General features: G+C 37.3%; 1 protein-coding gene across 1 annotated transcript in view; it reads left to right on the top strand.

Annotated features, from left to right (window-relative positions):
* The window catches only part of ADGRL3 (adhesion G protein-coupled receptor L3), a 771,395-nt gene that overhangs the window by 422,964 nt on the left and 321,559 nt on the right, over nt 1–26,872 (top strand). The window contains exon 6 of the mRNA XM_081093223.1: nt 15,671–15,780. Coding sequence (XP_080949349.1) covers nt 15,671–15,780 — 110 coding nt within the window. The remainder of the gene's footprint in view (nt 1–15,670; nt 15,781–26,872) is intronic.

Genomic DNA, 26,872 nt, shown 5'->3' with positions numbered 1-26,872 from the left:
TTCATATTACTTCTGCATACATACATATATCATTTGCACTTGATTCATTGTATGTTAGTAATCTGTTCATGTGTCTGTCTCCTCTAATGGATTTCAAGTTCTTTAGAGCAAATGCCTTGTCTATCTAATTTCTCTTTGCCTTTAGCACAGGGCACATGGTAGACTTTTAATACATGTCAATTAAATGAACAAATCATTGTTCACTCTTTAAAAAAAAATAGGTCTTGTGGTACAAAGGATTACAAGGATTAATAATGTCCCATAATATTGAATAATCTCATTTTTATTTTTCAATTACTACAAAGAGAACAGAGGAAGAAATACCGTTAGTCAGGAACAGCGAGAATTTAAGTCTTTTCCCAGGGTCCTCATTGTTATTGCAACCTTGGGGAAATCACTTAATTTCTTTATGCTTTTCTATAAAATAGAAGGGAAAGAAGTTATAGCTTACAGAGTCACTTTCAGATATTTATATTTTGTTATTCCCGTTCTAGACCCACCAGAGACTTAATTTAATCAGAAAGTAGAGGCTACTTATGAAGAGCTTGGTATGTCATGTTTAACTTTTACCCTGGAGGAAATGAAAGGTCATGAAAATCAAGTGAGGATTATGAGAAAAGCTGAAGTGAAGCAGCCGTAATGACATTGGTGGGGAAAACTAGAAATGGAGGGGGCTTGGCAGTGAGCACACACGGGTCATGGGGCTGATTGGATTTTGGGAGGGAGGGAGGAGAGATTCAGGGGGCATTGTTGAATGACCATTGAACACCTCATCACATGCCAGACATGATGCCATAGATGCTGATACCTAAAATTTCACATCTTGATGGCACGATGTATTTTATAAATGTTGGAGGCTTTGCATGCCTGTGTACGTTTACTTCAATGAGACCTCTACTGAAGTTATTAAACCTTGTAATTATAAAATATTTGCAATTCCCTCAGTGTCCCCCGCTTCAGGTTACCTTTGATGTAGGGAGGTGAAGCCTGTTAGAGTTGTTTTACACATGAGTAGAGTAAAGTTAGAAGCATAAATGGTTGGCTTGCATAGTTATAGTTTTGAAAATAGTCTTTTGATTCAGAATCTTTTTCTTAAGGAACATGTATAATTTTAATCTTACTTTCTATTATTATAACCATATATATTACATTCCTTTAGCTACAAAAACATCAAGAGATGTTTCTTCATCATTATCTATCTTCAGGGAGGTTTTCTATAAAGACAGAAATATTATTTGTTTTTGGAGATGGACATGGTGCAGCACAATTCTTCCCAAAGAAATGGTTTTCTATGTTTGTCCCTGTTAATCAAGTGTACATTAGTTTAGCTGTTCATGAGTAAAATCAAACAGCATAGCGATATAAAGATCACCATCTATACTCATAATAGAGGAATATGCAAAATGTCCGGGACGCCATCACAGTAACAGTAATGACCAAACAGCAGGCTGCTTGAGGCGGCAAGGCTGGCAGGGGGATTAGTGAGGGACGACCAAATGACTGAACCAGCAGGCTGTGTGGGGCAACCAGGCCAGCAGGAGGGCAGTTGGGGGCGATCAGGCTGGCAAGGGAGGGCAGTTGGGGGCAATCAGGCTGTCAGGGGAGGGCAATTGGGGGCGATCGGGCCAGCAGGGGAGGGCAGTTGGGAGAAATTGGCCAGCAGGGGAGCAGGTAGGCATCAGTCGGGCCAGCAGGGGAGTGGTTAGGGGGTGATCAGGCTCTCAGGCAGAAGCAGTTAGGGGCAGATAGGCAGGCAGGCAGGTGAGCGGTTAGGAGCCAGCAGTCCCGGATTGTGAGAGAGATGTCCGACTGCCGGTTTAGGCTCAATCCCTGTGGTATCGGACCTAACCCGGAAATCAAACATCCCCCAAGAGGTCCCAGATTGGAGAGGGTGCAGACCAGGCTGAATTTTGTGCACCTAGCCTCTAGTATATTAATAATTGTAGTTGATGGCAGCACAGTGTGAAGGAAGAGATGTGAGATGTAGAGTGCTAAGTGGCTTCATTCTGCTCAGCTACATTCCTACCTTGAACATGATTGATTAAAAGTGAAACAGTGCAGTTTAGAGGTAGAACATTTTACTTGATTATTTAAACTTGTTTTATTTTTTAAAATATTTGTTAGTAATTTCAGAGAGGAAGGGAAAGGGAGAGAGAGATGGAAGCATCAATCATGAGAGAAAATCATTGATCGGCTGCCTCCTGCAATCCCCTTACTGGGGATCAAGCCCGAAACTGGGCATATGCTCTGCCCGAGAATCAAACCCTCGCCTGGTTCATCGGTCAACGCTCAACCACTCAGCCACTTCAGCCAGGCTAAACTTGTTCTACTTTATTTGGAATTCGAAATTAAAGACTTTAAAAAGACCAGTTTTTTTAAAGAAAACATTTTATTTTTAACTTATTAATAATTTACTTCACACTATTGTTAGTAGTAATTATGATATCTATAATTCATTAGCAACATTTTTTGAGTACTTACACCCTCCTGGCTTATATGTGGTGCTGTCTTATATGTTATTGCTTTAAAGCCACAAAATAATCACAGAATATAATTACAGATAATCAGAAATTGAGATCCTGAGAACTTACATGTCCTTTCTTGTTTCTCACAATTTTTAATGGGTTCAAAAGCAGGTTTCTCAGTTTGATACTAAAACTCTTTATATCTCTCATGGTCTCTAACCTCTTGTCTGTGGATTGCTTCAGTATCTTTAATTATTTCACATTTCAAGCATTGTCAGTAACCTAAAAAATGTCTTTGAAGGTTTTGCATGTTTTCCTAATACATGTAAAATCCATTGTGAATAATATAACCTAACTCCATTTAAAATAAGGGTAAAATGATCACTTTTCATCATATATTTTTTCAATAAAAATTACAACTACTACTCTAAAGTACAATTAACTTTATCTTAAAAAATTGAGATTCTAGTCTTGAAAAGATTGGAAACCATTGCCTTACATCAGACCATTCTCCTAATGAAGTATTATACTACTACTAGGGGCCCAGTGCACGAAATTCGTTCAGGGGGTGGGGAGGAAGTCCCCTCAGCCCGACATGCACCCTCTGTCACGTTTCAGGACCCCAGCCACTCCAGGCCTAGGCGCAGGTCTACAGGCTCAGGGTGGCCTGGCTCCAGCGGACGCTTGTCCTGGTGACACAGGCCTTTTGGTGCTGGTGCATGCGCAAGCAACCATGGACCGAGAACCTCTGCCGGCGCCCGTGCACACACTCCAGTGGGGCGGGAGCTTCCCCCGCATAGCCATGGCTATGCGGGGAAAGCTCCAGCCCCGCCCCCCGGCTTCTTCACGCGCCACCCCAACCCTGCCTCCCTGTGGCCTGTGTGCGCGCACCAGCCAGGCTGGAGCTTCCCCTACATCACCATGGCGACACAGGGGAAGCTCCTGCCCTGACCCCAGCTCCCCAGTGTCCATGCACGCCGCCCCAGGCTCCCCGGCACCCGTGTGCACCATGGCGATGCGGGGGAAGTACCTGCCCCGCCCCAGGCTGCCCAGTGCCTGTGTATGCAAGTTAACTCACAATCTTTGTTGGGTTAATTTGCATATCATGCCTCATTAGTTGGTGGGCGTGGCTTGTGGGCATCACCGAGGGATGGTTAATTTGCATGTTTCTCTTTTATATAGAGATACTAGAGGCCCTGTGCACAAATTTGTGCATGGGTGGGATCCGGCCGGCCTGCCCTGATTGGGCTGATGGGGGTGGGGCCAGCTGGGGGAAGGGGACGTGGGCATTTGACTGGCGGCTCTGCCCCCTGGTTGACCTCCCAGTCAAACTTCCATTTGAGGGGATACTTTCATATTAGCCTTTTATTATGTAGGATATGTGAATAGTGAAGATTCTAATGCATAGTAGGTACATAGTAGGTATTTGGCTTTTATTGTTATCAGAACTATTTATGAAATTTTGTTTTTCTAAAGGAAACAGACTTTTTAAAAAGAACTATGTAATAACTGTTGAATAATATTGATATTGATTGATTTATTATTTCTCAAGTTTGAGATGTAAAGTAATGATTAAATGTATGTCATTACAGATTTTTCTAAAATGGTGCATTAGGCACCATTTTACTATCCTATATAATAAGAGACTAATATGCCAATCAACTGAACGATGGAATGACCAGTCACTATGACGTGCACTGACCACCAGGGGGGCAGACGCGCAATGCAGGAGCTGCCCCCTGGTGGTCAGTGCGCTCCCATAGGAGGGGTGCTGCTCAGCCAGAGCCTATGGTGGCAGGCACCTCTCCCACTTCCACAGCAGTTGGACATCCCCCGAGGACTCCAGGACTGTAAGAGGGTGCAGGCTGAGCAAAGGGACACCCCTTTCCTGGGTGCATGAATTTTGTGCACCAGGCCTCTAGTATATATTATATTGTTTCATATGTGTGACTTCATAGTCATAAAGAAAACTAATAAAACAATTTTTCCTATTGTGTGGGTTCTTTCCTCAAAAGATTATACTGTATTTTCTGCACATCTCTCTGCTGCTACAACATTAGATTATTTTCAGTATTGGCATGGGTTTAGTAATAAAAATTATTTCACTCAAACATCAATTTATATAGAATATTTATTAAATATTTATACTTATTTATCTTATCTATCTATCTATCTCTCTATCTATGTATCATCTATCCATCCATCCTAAATGCAGGAAGGAACACCAAATGCCATCCATTGAAAATGGCAAAGAATAAAATAATTACATTGTATTTAACAGTTTCTTAGTATTTTTAGAAAGCAGGAGGTGATACCAGAATTTTTTACCCCTTTTCTTTTTCTTAACTTGTAGGTGGGTTTCTCAATTGTGCATAAATTATGCCCTAGTTAATTCATTGTGTTGGGTTAACTGTTATAGTTCCACTTCAATATACTTCTGTAAGATAGGGAATAAGGACCACAACTTTGAAAAAACAAATGTGAAACACTTCCTCATCTTATAATGAGGAAGACAATGTCTGTCCTCATTATAAGATGGCATAAGTTGTTATAAGAGTCATTTTAAGATGGATCAACTAACACATCATCTTAATGCCCGTTGCAACTGAAGCAGAAGTCATGTAGTTGTGAATTATATGTACCAGCTTTATGGATATGTGGCAAGGTAGGTTCCCATTGTGCCAGACTTCCTAGGTTAACCTGTGCATTATCTCTAGAAAGAGGCTATGTCTCATGCTAATACTGAAAATAATGTAATGTTGTAGAGCCAGAGAGATGTGCAGTACATATAGTATAATCTTTTGGGGAAATTTACAGAAAAATAATTTATATGAAAACTGCATTGTACAGAAGTTACTATGTAAAAGTTAAAAGGGTATGAGAATATGAAGTAATTAATGTGGATAGTCCTGAAAAAATACTCATTCTATTTAAATTTTAAATGTGCTTTGGAAAGATCGTGACATAATAAATGTTCACTTTGTTTTAAAAGAGAGAAAAAGTATTAAGGAACTGAAAAATTATAATTACCTCACATTTCACTGATAATTGCTATTTCTACAGATCTTTCATGGGTAGTCTCTATATGCATGCATACATATAGCCAAATAACTATTTCTTAATGTTTTTATCTTAAATTTTTATGGGTTTTTTTTCAGGTTGATAAAGAAAGAGTTACTCTATCCTTTTAATGGTTGTCTAGCATCACATAGAAGGAATGCATTTTAATGTATTTAACCAGATTCTATACATTAAAATGCTTATGCCATAAACTTTCAAAGTAAAATATTGTATTTTACATTTAAAAAAAGATGTACTAATATGTCATCTTTGGTAACCATGCAACAAACTTCCTAATATATTAAATATGAGGTGCTTTTAGCTAAAGAAGCAAACCTGAGGGACTGGTATGTCTCAGGTATTGTTGTTTGCCTGCCATAGACCCATCCCCTAGCTGCTCCCCTTCCTCCTCATCCCCTCTTGCAGACCCTCATTTGTTCACGCTGAGGGAAGTGGCCAGGCGCTTCAGAGGAGCCTGAGTGCCTCTCTGGCCCTGTGATGGTGAACTTTCGCTGGTAAAACCAGTTGTGTGGAGGTTATTCCCTTTGTATGATTGCTTTAGGCAGAAGCATAGCCGTTGGCTCATTTTGGCCAATGTTGTGTAAGTGTCTTATGTTCTGCTGAGTGTGTAATGTGTAGAATATCCCTACTCTGAAAATGAGACACAAGATAGGGACTTTACATTTTCTGGGCTTTATATTCTTTGTGTAACACCTGCGAATGCAGTGGCCATCTTAGGACCATCTTAGGACAGAGTTCAAGAGGATTTCATAGACTCAACATCATCGCCATAACCTCGTTAACTAACTGAATTTACCAACATGAATCAACCCGTCTTCCAAATTTTAATATGTGATATAATAGAACCTTTATTTTCAGCCACTTTAATTGCATTTGCTGGTTTTGGCAGCGAAATCAGTCTGAAACAAATAGAAATCCTTGCAGTTTCTCCTGTATTTATTGCTTTCTGGTGATGCCATAAATCAAGGCAGACAGGATGCATGCTTGAGATGAGTCTCTGTCTGAAGTCATGAATGGACTTAATTCAGCAGAGCCAGCCCCAAAAGCACCTGTGTCAGAAGTGAGAGGAGCATCTAAGAGGAGAGGGACTAGGAGGGTGGTTGGTCTCAGTCAGTGGCTCCTGTGGGCTTTCTTTCAGTTTCTATGAGCACCTTGTCAGTTCCACATACTTACAAAGCATGAAGACAACTAAAATTATTTTTATGTAATATGTGCTTCTTCCAAAATCTATGTATAAGGACAGAGGCACAAACGTATTTCTCTTAGCTGTATATTCCTGCTCTTGAAGTCTGTGTATATAAAGTCTGTGTGTGCATGTGTGTACATGTACGTGCACACACACAGATTTATCAGTTTTCTTTCATTTAGAATTTTATTAAAAGCAAATATGAGGAAACTAGAGGCGTTTTTCCCCATTTCCTATGCTGTTTCCTTTATGGACTTTGATGTTAACTTACTTCAGTAGCCAACATTACTCAAATTCCTTTCTCTTTCCAATTCTCTTTCTCATGGTTTGATTCTATTTTTTCTCATACATAAATAACTTGATTTGTAAATGCCACATATTTACAAGCAAAAAAATACACCACTAATTGACTCAATATGACATTCTTCATCTCCGCCCTGTCATGCAGCTAGGATATTTTGGTAGCTCAGACAAGAAAAGATTCCCTTGCAGCATTCTCAGGAGGTATAGTGAATTAAGTCTGTCTCTGATTTAAATAAATAAACAAGTCGTCCTGGAAAATAGATGCATATATTAATATCCTGGCTAACTCCCAGCGAAGTGGATGTTACCTTCAATTAAGAAGAGTAAGTACATATAGAATATATGCATACGAAATATTGCTCCTTTTTACTTCGAAGAAAACAAGCAATACCTCTGTTTGCTACACTTTCTGATCATGGATACACACAGTCGGATTTATTTGGTTAACCATACATGCAAGTAAGGAATATTTAGCCCTGAAATGCTGCCACAAGTAGGTGGTAATAAGCTAATAGAGTTGCAATTCCAGTTATTTTTAAAGGAAAGGTTTTTCATAGTTCTAAAAAGCCTTTGTTATGGCATGCAACTATGACTAGAAGAATACAGCTTAGAAATTACTGACACAAAAATGCTTTATCAAGCAGTGTTTGTGAGCATGTTAATTTTAAAAGCATATTTCCATTTATTTTGGATGCCTGATTCTCTGAGTTGTATTTATGTGTCTGCCTTAGCTAATCATTTTATTTTTGGAATGGGCTCCATGATTATTCTTTGTATGTTGACTGATGATTATGATAATTTGTTTTATAAAATATTACCCAGAGATTATGTGGAATATTTGGAAATTGGACTTTTTTGAAATAATACATTTTCATACATCTATCTATATTTTTCAGAATACTATCAAGTTAATTTGAGAAATTTCAGGAATAAGACCTTAAGTTCATAAAATTGTAAATTAAGAACTATGGAACTAAAAATTATATTGTGATCAAACAAGACAAATATGTAATGCCTTTTAACCAAATTATATTTGAAATATTTATTTTTAATAAAAGATAAATATGTAAGCGGTCATCCATACGTCTTTTTAATAAATAAAACCCTTGTGTTATGAAGGCATGAAACCCCTTAGCCATATTTCAATGCAATGCCATGCATTTTACTTTGTAAGATTTTTTTTAAGGTGACCAATTCAGGAGACACAGTTTCGATATGTCTTTTTGCTCAAGTAGTTGTAGTAGTTGGAATGATGCCCCCCACCCGATAATATCGGCACCCTAATCCCTATAAGGTGGGAATGTTATGGAATATGGTAAAGGAACTTCGCACATGTGATGAAGTTAAGGCTCTGGAGATGGGAAAATTATCTTGGCTTATGGAAGTGGGCCTTCAATATAATCATGAGGGTCCTTTTAAGAGGCAGACAAGAAGGTCAAAGGAGAAAGGAGGTGATGTCACGTCAAATCAGGGTTAGAAGAGGTGATGTGATGTGGGGCCACAAGCCAAGGAATGAGGAGACAGCCTCTAGAACAGGGGTGGGCAAACTTTTTGACTCGAGGGCCACAATGGGTTCTCAAACTAGCCCGGAGGGCCGGAACAAAAGCATGGATGGAGTGTTTGTGTGAACTAATATAAATTCAAAGTAAACATCATTACATAAAAGGGTACGGTCTTTTTTTTCAATAGTTTTATTCATTTCAAACGGGCCATAGTTTGCCCACGGGTGCTCTAGAAGCTGGAAATGAACAAGGAGACATTCTCCCCAGATCCTCCGTATGGAACCAAACCTGCCCACACCTTGCTCTTAGCAATATAAGATTCATTTTGGACTTCTGCTTCCAGTTCACTAAGACAGTATATTTGCATTGTTTTAAGTCACAAAGTTTGTGGTGCTTTGTTTCAGAAGAAAAAAGAAAACTAGTACCCTTCTCGAGTCCTCCTCACTCACCACTTTGGTTGTGTTCTTGGAAATAACATACAAAAGAAAATAGAAAATGTAAGACTTGCGGTCATTCTAGATCAGCCATGGGCAAACTATGGCCCGCGGGCCAGATCTGTCCCGTTTGAAATGAATAAAACTAAAAAAAAAAAAAGACCGTACCCTTTTATGTAATGATGTTTACTTTGAATTTATATTAGTTCACACAAACACTCCATCATGCTTTTGTTCCAGTTTAAGAACCCATTGTGGCCCTTGAGTCAAAAAGTTTGCCCATCCCTGTAACCTAGATAATCACCTTGTGCATTATAGAACTTAGTGACATGCACGGTCACAATGTAAGATCCTGCAATAATTTTATAGTTAATGATTTAGGATAAAAATTATGAGTTCTTATCATTTTTGTTGCTCTTCTTAAATTGCCACTTAAATGTTAAGAACATTGGCAATCTTTCTAGGTATATAGCTCTGATATAAAAATGAGAGAATATTTTCTTATATTTAGTGATGATATTTGTTGTTTTTTTCTCTGATCACTTAGTTTTCTTACCATTTGGGATCTAGATTTCTTTATGGCGAATATATTCATATTCTACCATGATAGAGTTGCCTTATCCTTTCCAGGCTTCTCAGTCCGTAATGAATGCAGCTGGCCTCAGAGTGGTGGGCAGTGTAAAATAAGAAAAGTACTATATTGTCTTGAGGAGGAAAAGAGAATTATTTTGATTGGCATTGAGCAAAATGCTATTGTTATTCACAAATACATGTATCTGTGTGTGTGTTTTTATTGCTACGTGCCTTCCTGAGAATTAAAATCGCCTCGTTACCCTATTTAGTTACCTTAAACTATTTTCAGATTTTAAACATTAATGTACTGTGATGGTGGTGTCTTTTTTTATTCTTTCGGTTTTTTTTATCATTAAATATCTTTAAAACTTTTTCTTGTTAGATCATAATGACTTATTATATGTTCAAACACTGCTTTATCATTCTAGATGCTTTGAATTACTTGGGATACTAAATGAATGTGGGTTTTTTTTTTTCATCATACATGCCTTTATATAAATGTCATTTGATAAGTGCTAATGTAAATTCATATAACTAATTGTGCTACCAAAAAAACACATAGCACCCTTGTTTTTTTGCACTATTTTATCTTGTCATTGCCATGATTTTCAATGAATTTTTATATATTTATATTGCTGAAGCATCAACTGAGAAGTTCGTAAACATTCATAGGAATGGCTTGTTGCACACACTGTTTTTATAATTTAATAAAAGTATGTGATTGAAAGGGTTTTATTATCAGAGAACCTCTTTGAATTACATTCTCATTTAAACTTATCTGAATAGTTTATAAACCCAGCAATATCATTTTGATGTATGCTGCAGTATGTTTGGGCAAACAGAGGAACTTTTTCGCCCAGAGATGACTTTTTCATTATTGTACTTAATTAAGTTTGTTCTCATGCTGTTATGAGCCATATTGGAAGGAATAAGTTAACAGCACATGATTCTGAATCCTATTACTAATCCTGAGCTTCTGTGTATCTTCCCTGGCAGTCATCATAAGACATCTATTTAAGTTAAACAGTATTGCTTTAATTACTGTTAACAATAGCATTCAACACATTAAATAATATTTATTAAATAAACTTGATAAATAGGTGGTAACTATACTTGCATGGCTTGAATTAAAACAATGTTTTTTATCTTAGTTTTTCTTTTGGAACAGTCTTTGTATAAATAAATATTCATTCATCCTATTACTCTTTCTACCTTATGTTCAGAGATTAATCTTTCTGATTTGGATAGGGAGAGGGTGGCTATGTCACGTTAATTTAAATTCAGAATCTTCTTGGAATGTCTGATCCACATCATGACTGATGAATCCTGGGCCACTTAAATATTTCACAGCTGGTCTTTACCTCATCAGATCATCCCAGGACTCCTGAGAATCAGCCGGAGTGAATTAAATCAGTTTCCCAGGGCGACCCTAAAATGTCTGACTCATGCTGTCACTAGATATAGGATTGTGCTTTCTAGTTCACTCTTCTGGACAGTGACTATCATTTGATTACCGAGGCTCTGAGAGGTTATTTAATATCTCCATGTCTCTTCCCTTCTCTGAAATTGGGAGTAGTAATATCCACATCAAAAAAGAAGTAACAGCTCTGGCCAGTATGGTACCCACTCACCAAGATGTCACAGGTTCTAATCATTCAGGGCACACGCCTGGGCTGTGGGCTCCATCCCCAGTAGAGTATGTGCAAGAGGCAGCTGATATGTTTCTCTCTCACATTAATGTTTCTCTCTCTCCTTCTCCTTTTACCTCTCTCTCAAATCAATAAAAACATTTAAAAAAGAGAGAAATAAAAAGTAGTATACTACTCGTGAACGTGCTTTCTGCGTTTAAGGGGTTACACAGATATAGGCACTATTACTATAAAGTTTGGACTTGCCATAGGGTATCCCAGGCAAAGTAGCTTGCAGACAGCTAAGTACTTAGATTATGGTTTGTTTGTTTTCCATGTGCATCTGTTTCCCCTGTTTCTCAAAAGAATGTATGAGCTCTTCTTGTCTGGTAAGTTTCTCCCAACAGACTCAGTCTGTCTGGCATGAAGTGTTCTTAGCCCATCATGAAACAGACGGCTGATGTTAATAATGATAAAATGCCTATAAATGCTGCAACAAAATGTAGATCTTGGACATTTATTGATACTTTCCAATTTTTCTAATGCATTTTATAAGCATATCAACTTGGAAAGGTAGTAAAGTAACTGGCCCGCATGTAATGTATGGAAAACTGTAGGTCCAGACTTCTTTGAGAATTCTATCTGGTAGTTGTCAGTGTAACCTGCTTATACTTTATTCTTAATTTGTCAGTTGGTGGGGTAGAAAAATTTTATTGTGTAAAGTTTCTGATTTAAAAATATTGAAACGGTTATCAATGTAAATAAGTGTTAATATTTCTATACGATTATGAGATTTTCTCTGGCCATGTGGCTCAATTGGTTACAGTGTCACACCATATACCAAAAGGGTTGTGAGTTTGATTCTTGTTGAGAGCACAATCCCCAGTTAGGACACATAACGAAGGCAACCAAAAGATATTTCTCACACACACTGATCTCTAGTCTCTCTCTCCTCTCTCTCTCTCTCTCTCTCTCTCTCTCTCTCTCTCTCTCTCTCTCTCTCTCTCTCCCTTCCTCTCTCTCAAAATTAATAAACATACTCTAGGATAAAGATAAAATAAAGAAGATTATGAGATTTTTTTTCTGTTGCTATTGTTAGATTATCATGCATTTGACCTTATTGTTGCAGTCTTTTCTCATCCTATATTGTGGGTTGATAAAATATTTTTATATCAGGGACATTGATAATCACCTTTAATTTATATTTATATGAAAAGTAAGCCATGATTTGCATCTCTCGGATGATTAGTTACTTTGAGCATTTTTTCATGTCTCTTGGCCTTCTGCATGTCCACTTTTGAGAAGTGTCTATTTAGATCCTTTGCCCATTTTTTGATTGGATTGTTTATCTTCCTTTTGTTAAGTTGTATGAGTTCCTTATAAATTTTGGAGATTAAATATTAGCAAATATGTTCTCCCATGCAGTGGGCTTTCTTGTTGTTTTGTTAGATGGTTTCTTTTGTGGCGCAGAAGTTTTTTACCTGTCAGAATGGCTATCATCAACAAAACAACAAATGAAAAGTGCTGGCAAGGATGTGGAGAGAAAGGAACTCTCTTGCACTGCTGGTGGGAATGCAGACTGGTGCAGTCCTTGTGCACCAGTATGCAGTATGCAGTTTCATCAAAAATATAAAAGTGGAACTCCCATTTGACCCAGTAATCCCAATTCTGGGAATATATCACCCAAGAAATCAGAAACACCAATCAGACAGAATATATGCACCCCTATGTTCATAGCAGCACAATTTACAATAGTTAAGATTTGGAAACAGCCTAAGTGCCCTTCCACAGTGGATTAAAAAACGATGGTACAACTACACAATGGAATACTACACTGTTGTAAAAAAAAAAACAAAACAAAACAAAAAAAAAAAGAACTCTTACCATTTTCAACAGTATGGATGGACCTGGAGAGCATTATGCTAAGTGAAATAAGCCAGTTAGAGAAAGATAAATATCACATGATCTCACTTACTTGTGAAATATAATGAACAACATAAATTGATGAACACAAATAGATACAGAGACATAGAAGTATCCAACAAACTGACAAACCTCAGAAGGAAGGCAGGGGAGGTTGGGAGGGGGTAAGAGATCAACCAAAGGACTTGTATGCATGCATATTAACAACCAAGGGACACAGACAAGTAGGGGGTGAGAGCATGTGTTGGGGGGTGGGAGAGAGCAGGGAGAGATCAATGAGGGAAAAAGGAGACATGTAACACTTTTAACCATAAAGAATTTAAATTTTTAAAAAAGCAATTTGTGAAAAATGAGTTTAACGGATATGAGAACATTATTTTTTTTTATTGTCTATATTATGTTTTAATGAATTCACTTTTGACAATTTTATTCTCACTGTAAAAGTAATCTTACTGGTGTAAATTGTTCAATAATATTTATGTAATATTAAAAATAATTTTATTTTTACTCACAATAACTGAAACCATAAAAAAGAGACAGACCTTTAAACTCCTGTTTTAAAAATGTAGCTGGTCTTTAAATAATAAATAATGTATCATACAGAAATGATATTTCAGAGATTGTCTACCTTTTTTCTTTGATTTCTCAGAATCTTAATTTATCAAAAAGCATTTGATATAGAAATAGTTTTAAGTTTTTGTGGAAAATGAAGGTTGTAAAGCATTTTTTTTTCTTTAAAACAGTGATGACAATAAGTGCTATATGTTACTAGAGGCCTGATGCACGAAAATTCGTGCAAGAGTAGGCCTTCCTTCCCCCGGCTACTGGCACTGGCTTCCCTCCGGTACCCAGGACCCTGGCTGCTCCCCGCTCCGGCTGCCCACAGGCACTTGGGACCTGGGCTGGCTTCCCTCAGGCTGCCCACAGATACATGAGACCTGGGCTGGCTTCCCTCTGGCCTGGCTTGGTCAGGAAGGACGTCTGGAATGACGTCAGGAAGACGTCCGGTCTAATTAGTATATTACCCTTTTATTATTATAGATTGGTATAGCATGTTTTGGCTTATAAAGCTCTTCCCAAACACCATCTCATCAATTAGAAGTCTTTTGGTTAACATTGAGATATTTGAGACTCACAACAGTGTATTACTTATAACAAATAGTTGCTTGTTTCATTTTTCTTACATATACATAAATCATTAGTATTTTAAAAACTTTAACAATATGTAAATTAGTCAATGCACATGTTTAGATAATTGGGTGGATGTGTATAATGTATAGTGGATTTTTTAGTGTATAAAAAAAGTATAAGCACTTGAAATTCTTGATTCAAGACAGCTTTCTGTGAAATAAACACTTCCATAATTATACATGTTAACTTTTATGCCCTGCTCATAAATGAATAGTAATCTTATCTATTGATATTAAATATTGATTCTTTAAATAATAAAAGATTTCTAATTAAATATTTATATCTGAAAATTATAAGAATGGGCACAACTTCTAAATGAGTTTTATTATTATATCTGTAGTACTTAGAAAATAAAAAGGTTGATAAGAGTAAGTGAAACAATAATGGGCCAAAAACTGGAGATCAGCAATGAAAATATTATATTTACAGAATATTTACATATCATCAAATTTTATTGTGTACAGTTTTTCATTTTTGGTTATTTCTACTTCTATTCCTGATAATAGCTAATTTTCTATAACAATTATAGAAATAACTGAGTTTACATAGCTACTAATTGTAGAAAATCATCAGATTTATGAGCTTATTTTTTAAGGTGGGGTATGAAATTATATTGCTTTAACTGCAAAAATCATGTCTTTCAACTTGACACAACTTCTTCAAATGTGTTTTCTATGTAGTAGGATGTGCTGCTATTTTTTCAAAAGTTTGAATACACCAAAATGGCAAGCTATCTCTTTACAGTGCATGTGTGCAGCCACCCACCTGTACATTCATGTTATTAGATGATTGTCTGATAATCATTCTCAGACATTAAATCTACACAAGAGAACTGAGAACATGTTGACTCTCAGATTAACATTATGCAAAATTGCCTGGTAAGAATGGAACATTGACTTTTATTAATCTTTCACTGATATCACAAAATATATTTTTAAGCTTAAGACATTCTCTAAAGAATCAATTTTAATTTAGAGACTAAATAAAATCCTCATTAAACCTGATAAATAGTAGACTCAATAAATACAAAGCTTTTTACTCTAAATCAAAATGAATTCTGCCTTAAATGCTCCCTACAGTGTGTTAGCAAGGAATCAGAGTATAGGTTCTTTCAGAGATGAAATATCTCTTTAAGAAAGTAACACAAAAATATAGCCCTGAGGCATAATATTTCTGAGATGAATAAACAAGAATGTAGAGGATAACTATAGTGTCACATCCTGTACTCTCAGTGCCAATATTTTGGGTGGGAAGAATCATTATTTTTCCACAGAAATGTCTACTAATTAATAAATTATTGAATCTAGAAAGTTTACTAGTATTTTAATAAGGATTTAACTTTGCATAAGCATTTATGTCTTCTTTTCTTTTCTTTTGACTTCAGGTGCAATAACAGGACCCAGTGTGCAGTCGTGGCAGGTCCTGATGTTTTTCCAGACCCCTGTCCGGGAACCTATAAGTACCTTGAAGTGCAGTATGAATGTGTCCCTTACAGTATGTATATTCCTATCATTTTTTATAAAGAGAAAATAAAGTAAGTTTTGTTTTGCATACATTGACAAAATATTCTCTATGAAAACATAAAAACAATTACATAAATTATATGGAAAACATGGGTAATTTTAATTTTTTAGGACCATAAACCCTTTCCACTATTGGAAGAATTAGATGTTGTTTACATGATCCTGCAGCTTTTAATTTTGACTATACACTTCTGTACATTGATATCTATTCTAAAACTCTTTTCTTAATGTAAGAATATGAAACAGTTAGATGAAAGTTGAAAAGTGATATGCCAGTACTTCATTCCTTCATGTCCAAGTAAAAGGTAGTAAAACTAAATAATATTATCATCATATATATAGTGCTATAGAAATTGATAAATTTGAATTGGATGGAAGCAGTTATAGCTGTGCTTCCCATGTTGTCAGTATTTCAGGAATAAAAATATACTTATCAAGTGGGAGCATACTAAAAAGAAAATACTCGGATTACTTGAACTAAAGCACTCTTCAGAATGCATCTTTACAAGCACAAGAAGTAGGTCTTTGCAACCTTTATGTCAGATATGGTGTATACCAACAACTTGTTTTTTATTCGGGAATAATGAAGAATCAAACAATCAAAAATGATACATTATCTGACTTTTTTACTCAAGGGAATCATCCCCATCTCAAATAAACATATTGTTGAGCTATCTAGTTCATTATTCATGAGGTTCAATAGTGAAGCTCACTCCGGAAATCCTGTATTCTCCGATTAGATATTCAGCTTATCCCAGAGGTATAAAACACCTGAGATCATAAACAAAACCAAAGTTTCAACTTCCTTTGACATCTAAGAAGAAGCAAAGTGTCTGGGGATCAGCAAGATGCCTGTGCCAAGAGATAGCTGTAGGCTTGCCTCGTTTCTGCTCATTTAAGAAGCAGCACATTGCTCATGAGCTGTAAGGGAGCAGTTTGACCAGCAAGAAATAGACTGAAATTTTAAAATAATAATGAAAGCAAGCAAGAGAAAGCTTTATTTTTGCTTATTTGTAGTACATTTGATTAGAGAAAGTGTAGTGATGTTTTATAAAGCTAATTTCCTTGTTTTAATAGTGCATAAATGTGTAGGTTTGATTGAAATCTCAGTTGAGGTTATGCTTCTTACATTGTTCTCAGGGATCCTTCTATGAAAATATGAGGCTCATACTGACCATTTGTTCTTCATTAGTAATCATTTACAGAAATAATATTTGAAGTCCGTTTTGAACTGTGGCAATTATATTTGGAGTGCATGATGCGATCTTTGTGAAAAATGTAGAATAGCTGTTTCCAAGGCATTTTATAAAAATATACACTAAGGTATAGGTGCACCTCATTTTAAAAGACAGTCTTTGGAAACTTATATTTGGCATCAAGCTGAAGTAGGAATGTCAAATTGTAGATCTTTTTCATAATTTTTAAAAGTTAAAGAATCTTGCAGCTGTCTCCTCAATTATCTGTGTTTCTTCTGAGTTTCTTTGTAGATAACTACTCCAAAATCTCCTTCCAAGCTTATTCTGAGAAAGTATCTTCTTAAGTTATTTCAATAGAATTAAGAACTTGCTCATACTTGCATAAAAAGATTACTATTTATCACATATCTCTGTTTTCTCTTGTAAACTACCAGATATGGACAATTTGAAAGCTGAATATCTTATTTTTGTAGGTTTCTGGTAGATTGAATATTTACTGATTGCTTTCAAAATGTATTCCTATTATATTAAAGTATTTATCTGATTTTTTTATTAAGAATTTTAAACTTAAGGGCAACCACTTGGCTAGTTTATACACCAGTTTAACTTATATGGTGTAGCATGATTGTGTTTATTTAAATTATATTTTGTATGTGTTTTAGTTAAAAGTATAATTGGTAATTTCTTTAGTAAATTTAACTTGTTTAAAAAATAATCCAAAATAAAGTATAAACCATTCAAAAACCTACAGGGACTCATTTAAAGGTAGGTTGATTTAGTAGAAAGATTACCAGAAATCAGGAAGCCTGGGTTTAGAATATGGTCCTATTATAGAACAAATGGCCCGGGTCCATTAGTCTAGGTAAGCTATTAAAATTTTCCCCTTATAGACCCAACCTGATCTGTAGTAAATTATGATTTTGATCAACACTATGCTCTTTTTCTTGCCTCTAGTGTAAAATGGATTTTTCCAGTGCTGAATTGATTCACTTATTCATAATAGCTATCATTTGGCACCTACTACATGTGATTTACAACATGGGTTAAATGTTTACATACATTATATTATTTTATTCTCACAATATCCTCACTCTGTTAGGTAGGCGTATCCCCATTTTACTAGAGAGGAAACTGAGGCTCCATTGGATAAGTGAATATCTCTTGGAAAATGCAGAATAGCTAGAAAATGGCAGAGCCAAGATTTGAGTTGTCATTAGTAGTCGTTCTTAAGGACCCAGCTATAGTTCTCCTCATAGATATTTTTCTTTATATATTCATGAGTTATTAAATCTCATCCAATATTTAATTCATAAACTCCATCAGTAAAGTAATGGCACATGGTGAAAGCAAATGATTCAAAGACCCAGGCCCAGTTCTTTTGCTATTTACTTTTAAGAGGTTTCTGTGTTCTTCTTAAAGCAGATAAATCACTGCAAACTTCTATTTTACATAAACACCTAATGAAGCTTTATGATTTAAACTAGTTTGTGCCATAAATATGCTACCCACTGTTTAGAATAAGGCTCTTACCAAAGTAGCAAATTAAGAAGTTGTTTAAATTAACTGTATTATAAGAAAAAACCCTTGTACTTAATATACTTGTTAAAATACCCCTATTGTAGCCCTAGCCAGTGTTTCTCAGTTGGTTGAACATAGTCCTGTGTACTGAAAGATTGCTGGTTTGATTCCCGCTCAGGGCACATGCCCAGATTTCAGGCTCAATCCCCTGTAGAGGGCTTGCCATAGGTAGTTGATTGCTGTTTTGCTCTCATGTCAATGTTTCTCTCTTTGTCTTCCCCGTCCTCTCTCTAAAAATCAATAAAAATATTTTTAAATCCCTATTGTATTATTAGAATAAAAACTTCAGACTTAAGATTTATGAATGTTTGAACATGTTCTATTAAAACAACTGAATAAACACATAAATAATGTTAAGTTCTATTTCTTAAACAATTCACTAATTCCAAGTTTCATTTTGAATTGTAGACAATAAAATTCATGTATTTAGTGATCTACTTAGTATTTATGAATGTTTTCTTAATATTGGAATGTGGAAATATATTGATATTTTCTTCCTCTATACATACTCTTTGTGTGCATTTCCATGGAAATACTAATTTTTAAGGGAATAGTTTTTCATGGAAAAATATAGAAAACTTTGAAATATAGAAATGCAGAAAAAAACTAAAATATGTAGAAAAACATATTAATATTCATGGTGCGGAAGCATATTGCAGGTAAAAATTCAACAACTTCTTTGTATTACACAAGAAAATAAAGTTAAAAATGCTGAAGGTAAGCCTGCAATCATTTTTGCACAGATTTTTGTCAGTAAGTAGGTACATAATTTAACAATGGCAGTTTTAGAAGCTTAGACTGAATCAAACAAACAGTATAACTTTTGTTTTTATTGAAATCATTTTTTATTTTTCAATTACAGTTGACAGTACAATATTATATTAGTTCCAGGTGTACACCTCAGTGATTTGACTTTATAGAACTTCCTAAGTTACGGTATGACTGTTATGCCCAGAATTCAAGATCCCCAAGAAACCACGCCAGGGAGCCAGTCCGATGCAAAAGCAGAAGGTCCTTTATTGAGTTAGCTAACCCGACCCGGGCCTCCAGTCGATGCAGCGACCGGAAACCGAGTGCTACTCAGGAGAAAATCAGGGCTTTAATAGTGAGGGGAGGGGAGCTGACTGTAGGCCCTCCAATTGGCCAGGCGCCAAGTTGGGTCTTGTTCCCGGGCGTGGCCAGCAGGGGCCTGGACCTCCGGGAAGAAGGCACTCCTCTGCCTCTGCCCCAACATGAAGGATCCAGGGCAAGATAGAGGGCATAGCCCTCGCCCTTTCATTCCCCCCTTGTCTTGGAACTTCCGGCTCAATCATGAGACGGACTGCATTTCTATTCCACCGTTGCTAGAGGCCCGTACTGGGCATACAGAACTATCAATTGAACTATTTTATACACTTAACAAATGGTCCGGTGGAAGGGAAAGAAATCATTTTAGCTTTAACAACTTCTATTGAAATAGGACTTTTCTTCTTAAAATTCCTCCATGGCTATTAAAAAGCCAAATCAAGATTAATTTATTTACTGTCCTGATGTTTGCATAAACACAACAAGAATGGTAACTGACTACCTTTGCTGGAATTTCATGGTTGAACCTTAATGTGCCCCGTAGGGCCAGGAAGCCAAGCCATCCAGCTGCCATCAGGCCTGCCTGCAGTATCTGCTGAGTTAGGTGAATCCCTCACCTGTAGCAACTCCACCTGAGCCCACGCTCCAGGCTTTAAGGCCCATCTCAGTAGCCCTCCTACTCGTTGCGGCCCAGAGTGTGTGGGGGTTCTGCAGGGATGCAGAGGCATCTTTACTGCTCCCCTTCTACTCTTACCAACCGCCAGTGATGGTAGGGCATGGGCCTGACGCTCCAGCGCCAGCCATTTTCAGGGCTCCCAGGCAGGATACCAGGCTTTCTTCGTGGCATTCTTAGTGGCTTCAAGTCTTTAGAGCTCAGACAGGGCTCTTTAAAACATGATACTCCAGTCAAAGTTTTCCGTTAATAAAACCACTATTAGGAACCAGTCTTACTGAATCTATGCAAAGAAACGTACTTATTTAGCATTGCCAGATTTCGGAGGAATTACATAAGGAGAAAAACATACTGATTTGCTCTAAGATTTTCTGACTTTCCTTGCTAATTTCTTTTCATGGATTTAAAACAAAACAGTAATTGTTGGTCCATGCCTCAGACTTTCTAGTCTAAACAGGCTTTTTCCAGCTTTACTACCCCTGACATGGGCATGGTGACTCAGGCCTGCAAGACAGTATTACAGGCTGTCAACTGTTAGCTGTCTCTCAACAGAGACCAAAACCTGATGGGCACCCTTCCCTGCCCAGTTGGGCACTTGTACTTTTGGGGGTCACCCCACACAGCTCCCTTCCAGGACAGCCAACATACATTCAAACCTGCAAAAGAATCAAAGGTTAATATAACATATCAATACAATGAAACATAATATTGGCATCATGGCCGCTTCAGGTAGCCAAATCTACCACTAAACATGTGATCCTATAAATGGTCCTTGTCTCTTTGGAGCCATGTCCATGAAGATGCAGGCATTATCTAAGTGTATTGGGGCTCCTGGTGACAGGAGCGATCGCGAGGCATGTTACCGGCATCAGGCAGGTCAAGCACTCTGCAGCTTGAGCTTGAGCGGGTTGCGTTGATCTTGATCAATCGATGCTCCATTTGGTGATGAAGTCTTTCCGGATGGACCCAGGTCGTGACGCCGTCTACCTTGAGAGCGGTGGGGGTCTTCAGCACCACGGTGTAGGGACCCTTCCAATGTGGCTCTAGGGTCGCCCAGCGGTGCCTTCTGACGTAGACCCAATCCCCTGGTCTGTGCTGATGAGGAGTTGGGGTTGGGCTGGTCTCATAGATGGCGCGGAGGCGCGGCCAAATGTCCTCGTGTGCCCTCTGGAGCCCTCTCAAGGAAAGAGATAGTTAAAGAAAAACCGCCCAAGTCCCCTGATGGGGGGCTGACAGGAACAGATGTGGGGGCCTCCCTTTCCCACGTCCCAGGACGGGATTTTTGACCTATGTCTCATCCAGATAGAAACGGTACTCATATTGAACAAGGAAATCAAGACTAAATAGACACGATAACTAGATACATTTCCCATTAAGAACTTTGAGGTGCATGCCACATTTATATCACAAAATACCAACAAATCAGTTTCAGTTGTGTCAAGATACAGAACAAGTCCCTGAACAGAGGCGGTAGAAAACTGCCTAGGAATACTTTTTTTTTCTTTTTATCTTTCTAAAAGATAGGCTAGATTCGAACCCTTAGCTAGTCAGAGTTTCGACTTCCCTCCGGAAGTCCCAGAGATGGTGAATACCATCTAGAAGCCATTCCTCCAGATACAGGACAAGTCCCTTAGAGATTCTTGATAATCTACATCAGTAATCCATTTATACAATCCCCTAAAAGTTAAAGAGGAAGGAAAGAACCATTCAATGTCCTTCAAGAGGATTAAACACATTGGATCTTCTGACCTACCATGGAATCAATTACTCTTAATTTGTGTATGACTGAGAATTTTAGATATCTTTTAAAAACGTCTCTATCTACAAGCCTTTTAAGAAATACGAGCTCTATTGTCGGCCCTTATAAAGCCAACTGCTTAAAACATTGGTCTATCATACCACTGAAATTATATTAAGACCATGATTGCTAATTTATTAAGTATTAAAAATATCCACGAGGCTAGCACACTTTTTGCCCCATCCGCATTTCCGAGGTAAAACTCCACCTCTGAAATTCTATCCTCCCTTAGTAAGCAGACACTCCTTCTGTGATTGGCTAAGTCAGAGGGCGGGGCTGTTCCAAGATGGCGGCCCCCAGGGGCAAGGCATGCCATGCGGCCAACATGGCTGCTGCCAAGTAAGGCAGCTCAAAGTGGCGGCTGTCTAAACTGTTCTCTTGAAAGAGACAAACAGAAATCTCATTAGCTGTTTATACTCTTTATAATTATCTTAAAGAATATTAAGTTTAAACTGGTTTTTGTATTAAAAATCTTCAGTTGAGGTCACAAAATCAATCCTCTCTTCTCAATCAGGTTAATAAGCAAAGGCATTTTCAATTAACAGATTAATTTCTATCATTTAGACCTCATATTAGGCATATTTAGATCAACATTTCAGTATTATAAATTTCAATGCTTTTAGATGATTTGAACTTAAAAGCTTTAAGTTTCCAGCCAATAAGCCTGGCATAGCTGCTAAAATGGTCACAATTTTCCTGTTGGGGAAGTCAAGAAACAAAACCATATTCACATGCAAACTTAACCATCAACTTCCTGGTGGTACTTGCCTCAGGGCGGGAAATTTCAAAAGCTACTTTAAATGGCCTTGAGAATTTCTTTCTTAGGTTCAACTTCGCCATTTTTAAGACCAAAACAGTCCCCAGTTTTTATTCTGTACGCAGCAAAAAGTCAAGTCCAGCTCAAAACTATGCGCACTCGTTTTTAAACTGGCCTTTTCCCTTTACATGTGCACAGAAATCCCGGATGCATTTATAAATTTGTAAACGTTTTTCAATTACAAGAAGGATTTTAATTTTAGAATACTTGGGGAGGGGGTGACCTGTTTCCACAGACCCTCACTCAGGCGGCCGCCCGACCGCCACACAAAGAAGGGGTGAGAGCAGTCCCCCTCCCTCCACATTCATACACTTTCACCAGACATTCATTCAGAGTTTAAACAATCCATTCAATTCCTAACAACTTCCCCATGCCTGAGGGAGCTCTAAAGCCTCCCCCAATCTCCCCGAAATTATTAATCCAGCAAGTCCACAAAACAAAACGGAAACACAAACAACCAAAGGGCCCAAAAAAGTACAGCCTTCCAACTCCATGGAAGCAAAAAAAACAAACAAACAAAACAAAACGAAATCCAGACGTTGGCTGCGCGCCAACCAGCAGGAGCGACCTGCCTTTTCTCAGATTGAGGGGTTCCTTACAGACCTTCCGACTCCGCGGAAGCAAAATTTCCCCTCTTCAGATGGAGGATTGGGGCGCCCCCGACTCCTCCTTGCCTGTCTCAGATTAAGGGGGTTCGTACAGACCTTCCGACTCCGCGGAAGCAAAGCTATACCCCTTCAGATGGAGGAGCGAGGCGTCCCCCGTCTCTTCCCTCCTGTTGATCCCGTGCATCCACTCAGATCATTATTACAGGCATTTACAGGCATTTACAGATTTCAGAAGTGAGCTCACACCGGATAGATACACAAAACACACGACATAAACAAAACAAGAGACCCACCGCGGTCAGTCAGGCCCTCCGGACTGGGAGTCCCATCGCTGGTGTTGGGGATCCCGGCGAGCCCCCAAAATGTTATGCCCAGAATTCAAGATCCCCAAGAAACCACGCCAGGGAGCCAGTCCGATGCAAAAGCAGAAGGTCCTTTATTGAGTTAGCTAACCCGACCCGGGCCTCCAGTCGATGCAGCGACCGGAAACCGAGTGCTACTCAGGAGAAAATCAGGGCTTTAATAGTGAGGGGAGGGGAGCTGATTGTAGGCCCTCCAATTGGCCAGGCGCCAAGTTGGGTCTTGTTCCCGGGCGTGGCCAGCAGGGGCCTGGACCTCCGGGAAGAAGGCACTCCTCTGCCTCTGCCCCAACATGAAGGATCCAGGGCAAGATAGAGGGCATACCCCTTGCCCTTTCAATGACTTTTTAAAATAGATACTGATCGGAAAGAAACTAAGAAAAATTAGTGATTGTAAACAATTTTGTGAGGCTCCCTGCTGGGAGTGTTTTGTACTCAATTTTTTGAAATCACTGTAGTTATTCTCTTCTGTCCTTAGTTTTTCCGTCTTGTCTGTACTGTCTTGTTTGTGTTCACAGATACCCTGTTTGTGACCAAATTTGTGACAGACAAATCAATACTTTTCTCTGTTCCTGTTACACCTTAGTTCCAGTGTGACTTTTATAGCCTTTGCGTTTTCTTTGAGGTTTGACTTTTCTCCTTAGCGGTATTTTCTCCCCAGGAAATGACCCAGATATTCCAGAGGTTAAACCTCAGCATTTACCAATGTCACATTTTTGCTCTATCTTCCTTCTCACCCCACCCCCATCCCTTCTGGGGTGATTTGGGATTGAAATTGTGTCATCTTCAAGTAAAGCTTCCTTCATTTAGCCAGTTTACTGGGATGAATTGTGTTAGGGAGAAAACAATAAAACAACTAACCACCTACTTAGGGTATTTCTGAGCAAGGAATCTTCACTTTGTATCCTGCTGACAATTTGTCTTTCTTCCTAGGCATACAATTTCACGCACATTAAACTCAAAAAGGGCTTGTCTCTTCTCACCATCTAGCCTTTCTCTTCAGTTCTTTGTTTCTTCCTTTCAGAAATACAAAGCACATATTACTTATTCTAATAATCTTCTGTCATGGTGGATTTTCTGCAGAAATGGAGGGAGGAAGCATACAATTTTGAGCGCATATGAAAAATGAATCTTTGATTAAACCGATATTATGTTGTAGCACTTAGAGACTTTTTGAAGACATTACATTAGCCATCTGAAGACATGTACGATAAGTATTATTAGAAAATTAATATTTACAAATAATTATATAATATTTTAGTTTAGTTTTTAACTATAAGAAAAATGCATTACACTTTTAGCATTTAAAACAAATGTCTTTAACTATTTAATTATAAATAACTACATTTTGCAAATAATATTCTAATAAGTGCATATTTTAATGTATGCATACTTTGGTTCCTATTCTATAAATAAGTAATTACATATTTTAAAACTCATTGTGCTTAAATGAACCCATGTTTAATTTTTAAAAGATCACAGAAATGTCAAGATGTATTCTGATTCCCAATATACCGCAATACCTTTTTCAGTTTCTGATATATAGAAAACATTAAATACGCATATATTGAATGATTGAAAGAATGAGGAAATTTAGTTAAATTGCTCCAGAAGTAATATATGCGTTGCTAAAATGATAATATAAGAAATTATTTTGTACAAACAAGACCTTATTAATTCAAAAGGGAGATCTGTGATAAAAATATAGACCATATGAATTTTATTTTCTCCAAATTGCTTGTGATTGTGATTATATCCCTCCCTACTAGTAACCAATTTGTTTTTCATCGTCTTCTACATACCTCCATATAATATAGCACATTTTTGCTTTAAGTATTACTCCTTCTATAAAAAGAGTGCCAGCTACCTGAATTCTCTTTTTTAGAATATTTTTAACAAGAGGAACAATATTTTTTGTTCCTTTTCTCTCCCATTAGTTTTGCTCTTTCTCTGTCAAATAGTTTCTCTCTACTTCACAGTGTCTTATACCTAACAGATAATCCATTTAGCTTTTACAAATGTACCAGTGATTACCTAGTATTAATTTAAGCATTGTCTGTATGCCCAAAATATGATATTTTCATAAAAATTGAAATCATCACTTTAGAAATCAGGAAGGATAGTACTTAAATGTGATCTCTCTTAAGGGGTTGCGCTTTTTAAAGCTCAGTGATACATCAAATTTTCTGAATCCATACTCATCCCACTGTGTTTTTGTAGGTTCTGTTATCACTTACACTTCCTGATCTGCATCCCCTTTGGACTTTACCTGCTGGTACTGATAATTACATGAATCACATCTAAGCTTGCCATGGAGTTTGGCCATTTTGTTTCTTCCTTTCTTACTAGAATTAGCTTTTAGTATTAGTTTATTTACCTCCAGCCCCATTTCTCCCCATAGATAGCAATAGATAAGGAGGTGCTAATCTCCTCAAATGTCTCCTCAAGTGGTGGACCCTGGCCCTGTCATGTATCTCACTCAACAAATAATAGTTGAGCCCCTGCTTCATTAATATTCACAAACTGCCTTTAGACAGTAACAATGTAATTAATTATGAAGCGATTGAAACCCATCTTTTAAAAATTTTAGAGGTAGAGAACATGAGACTTAGAATAAATGAAATAGTCAGTGATTATATAGTTAAAACTTATTGGCTCTTAATTGCTGGTTGAGTTTTCTTTCCATCTTGCTACTTTGTTTCTTTGAATCTCAAAATATTTTTTTTCTGTCTAGAGATATAAAGAGTGATTAAAACCTACTCTCAAACATATAAAAGATTATTATATATTCTCTTTAATTGAAATTTGGCATTCAAACATTACTTTTCATTTTAATTCAAATTCTTACAGAAAAAATTCTGGATTCAAAATGATGCTTGTGTGAGGTCTTTGTTTGCCTTCAATCCTATAATTATTGCAATCAATGACTGTATATCGAGATATCAAAAAATCCACAACTTTCTCAATAT

Source organism: Myotis nattereri (assembly GCF_964212035.1).
Source record: "Myotis nattereri genome assembly, chromosome: 1".
NCBI classification, from domain to species: Eukaryota; Metazoa; Chordata; class Mammalia; order Chiroptera; family Vespertilionidae; genus Myotis; species Myotis nattereri.
Note: the sequence above shows the minus strand (reverse complement) of the source record. Positions and strands in the feature narration are given on the sequence as shown.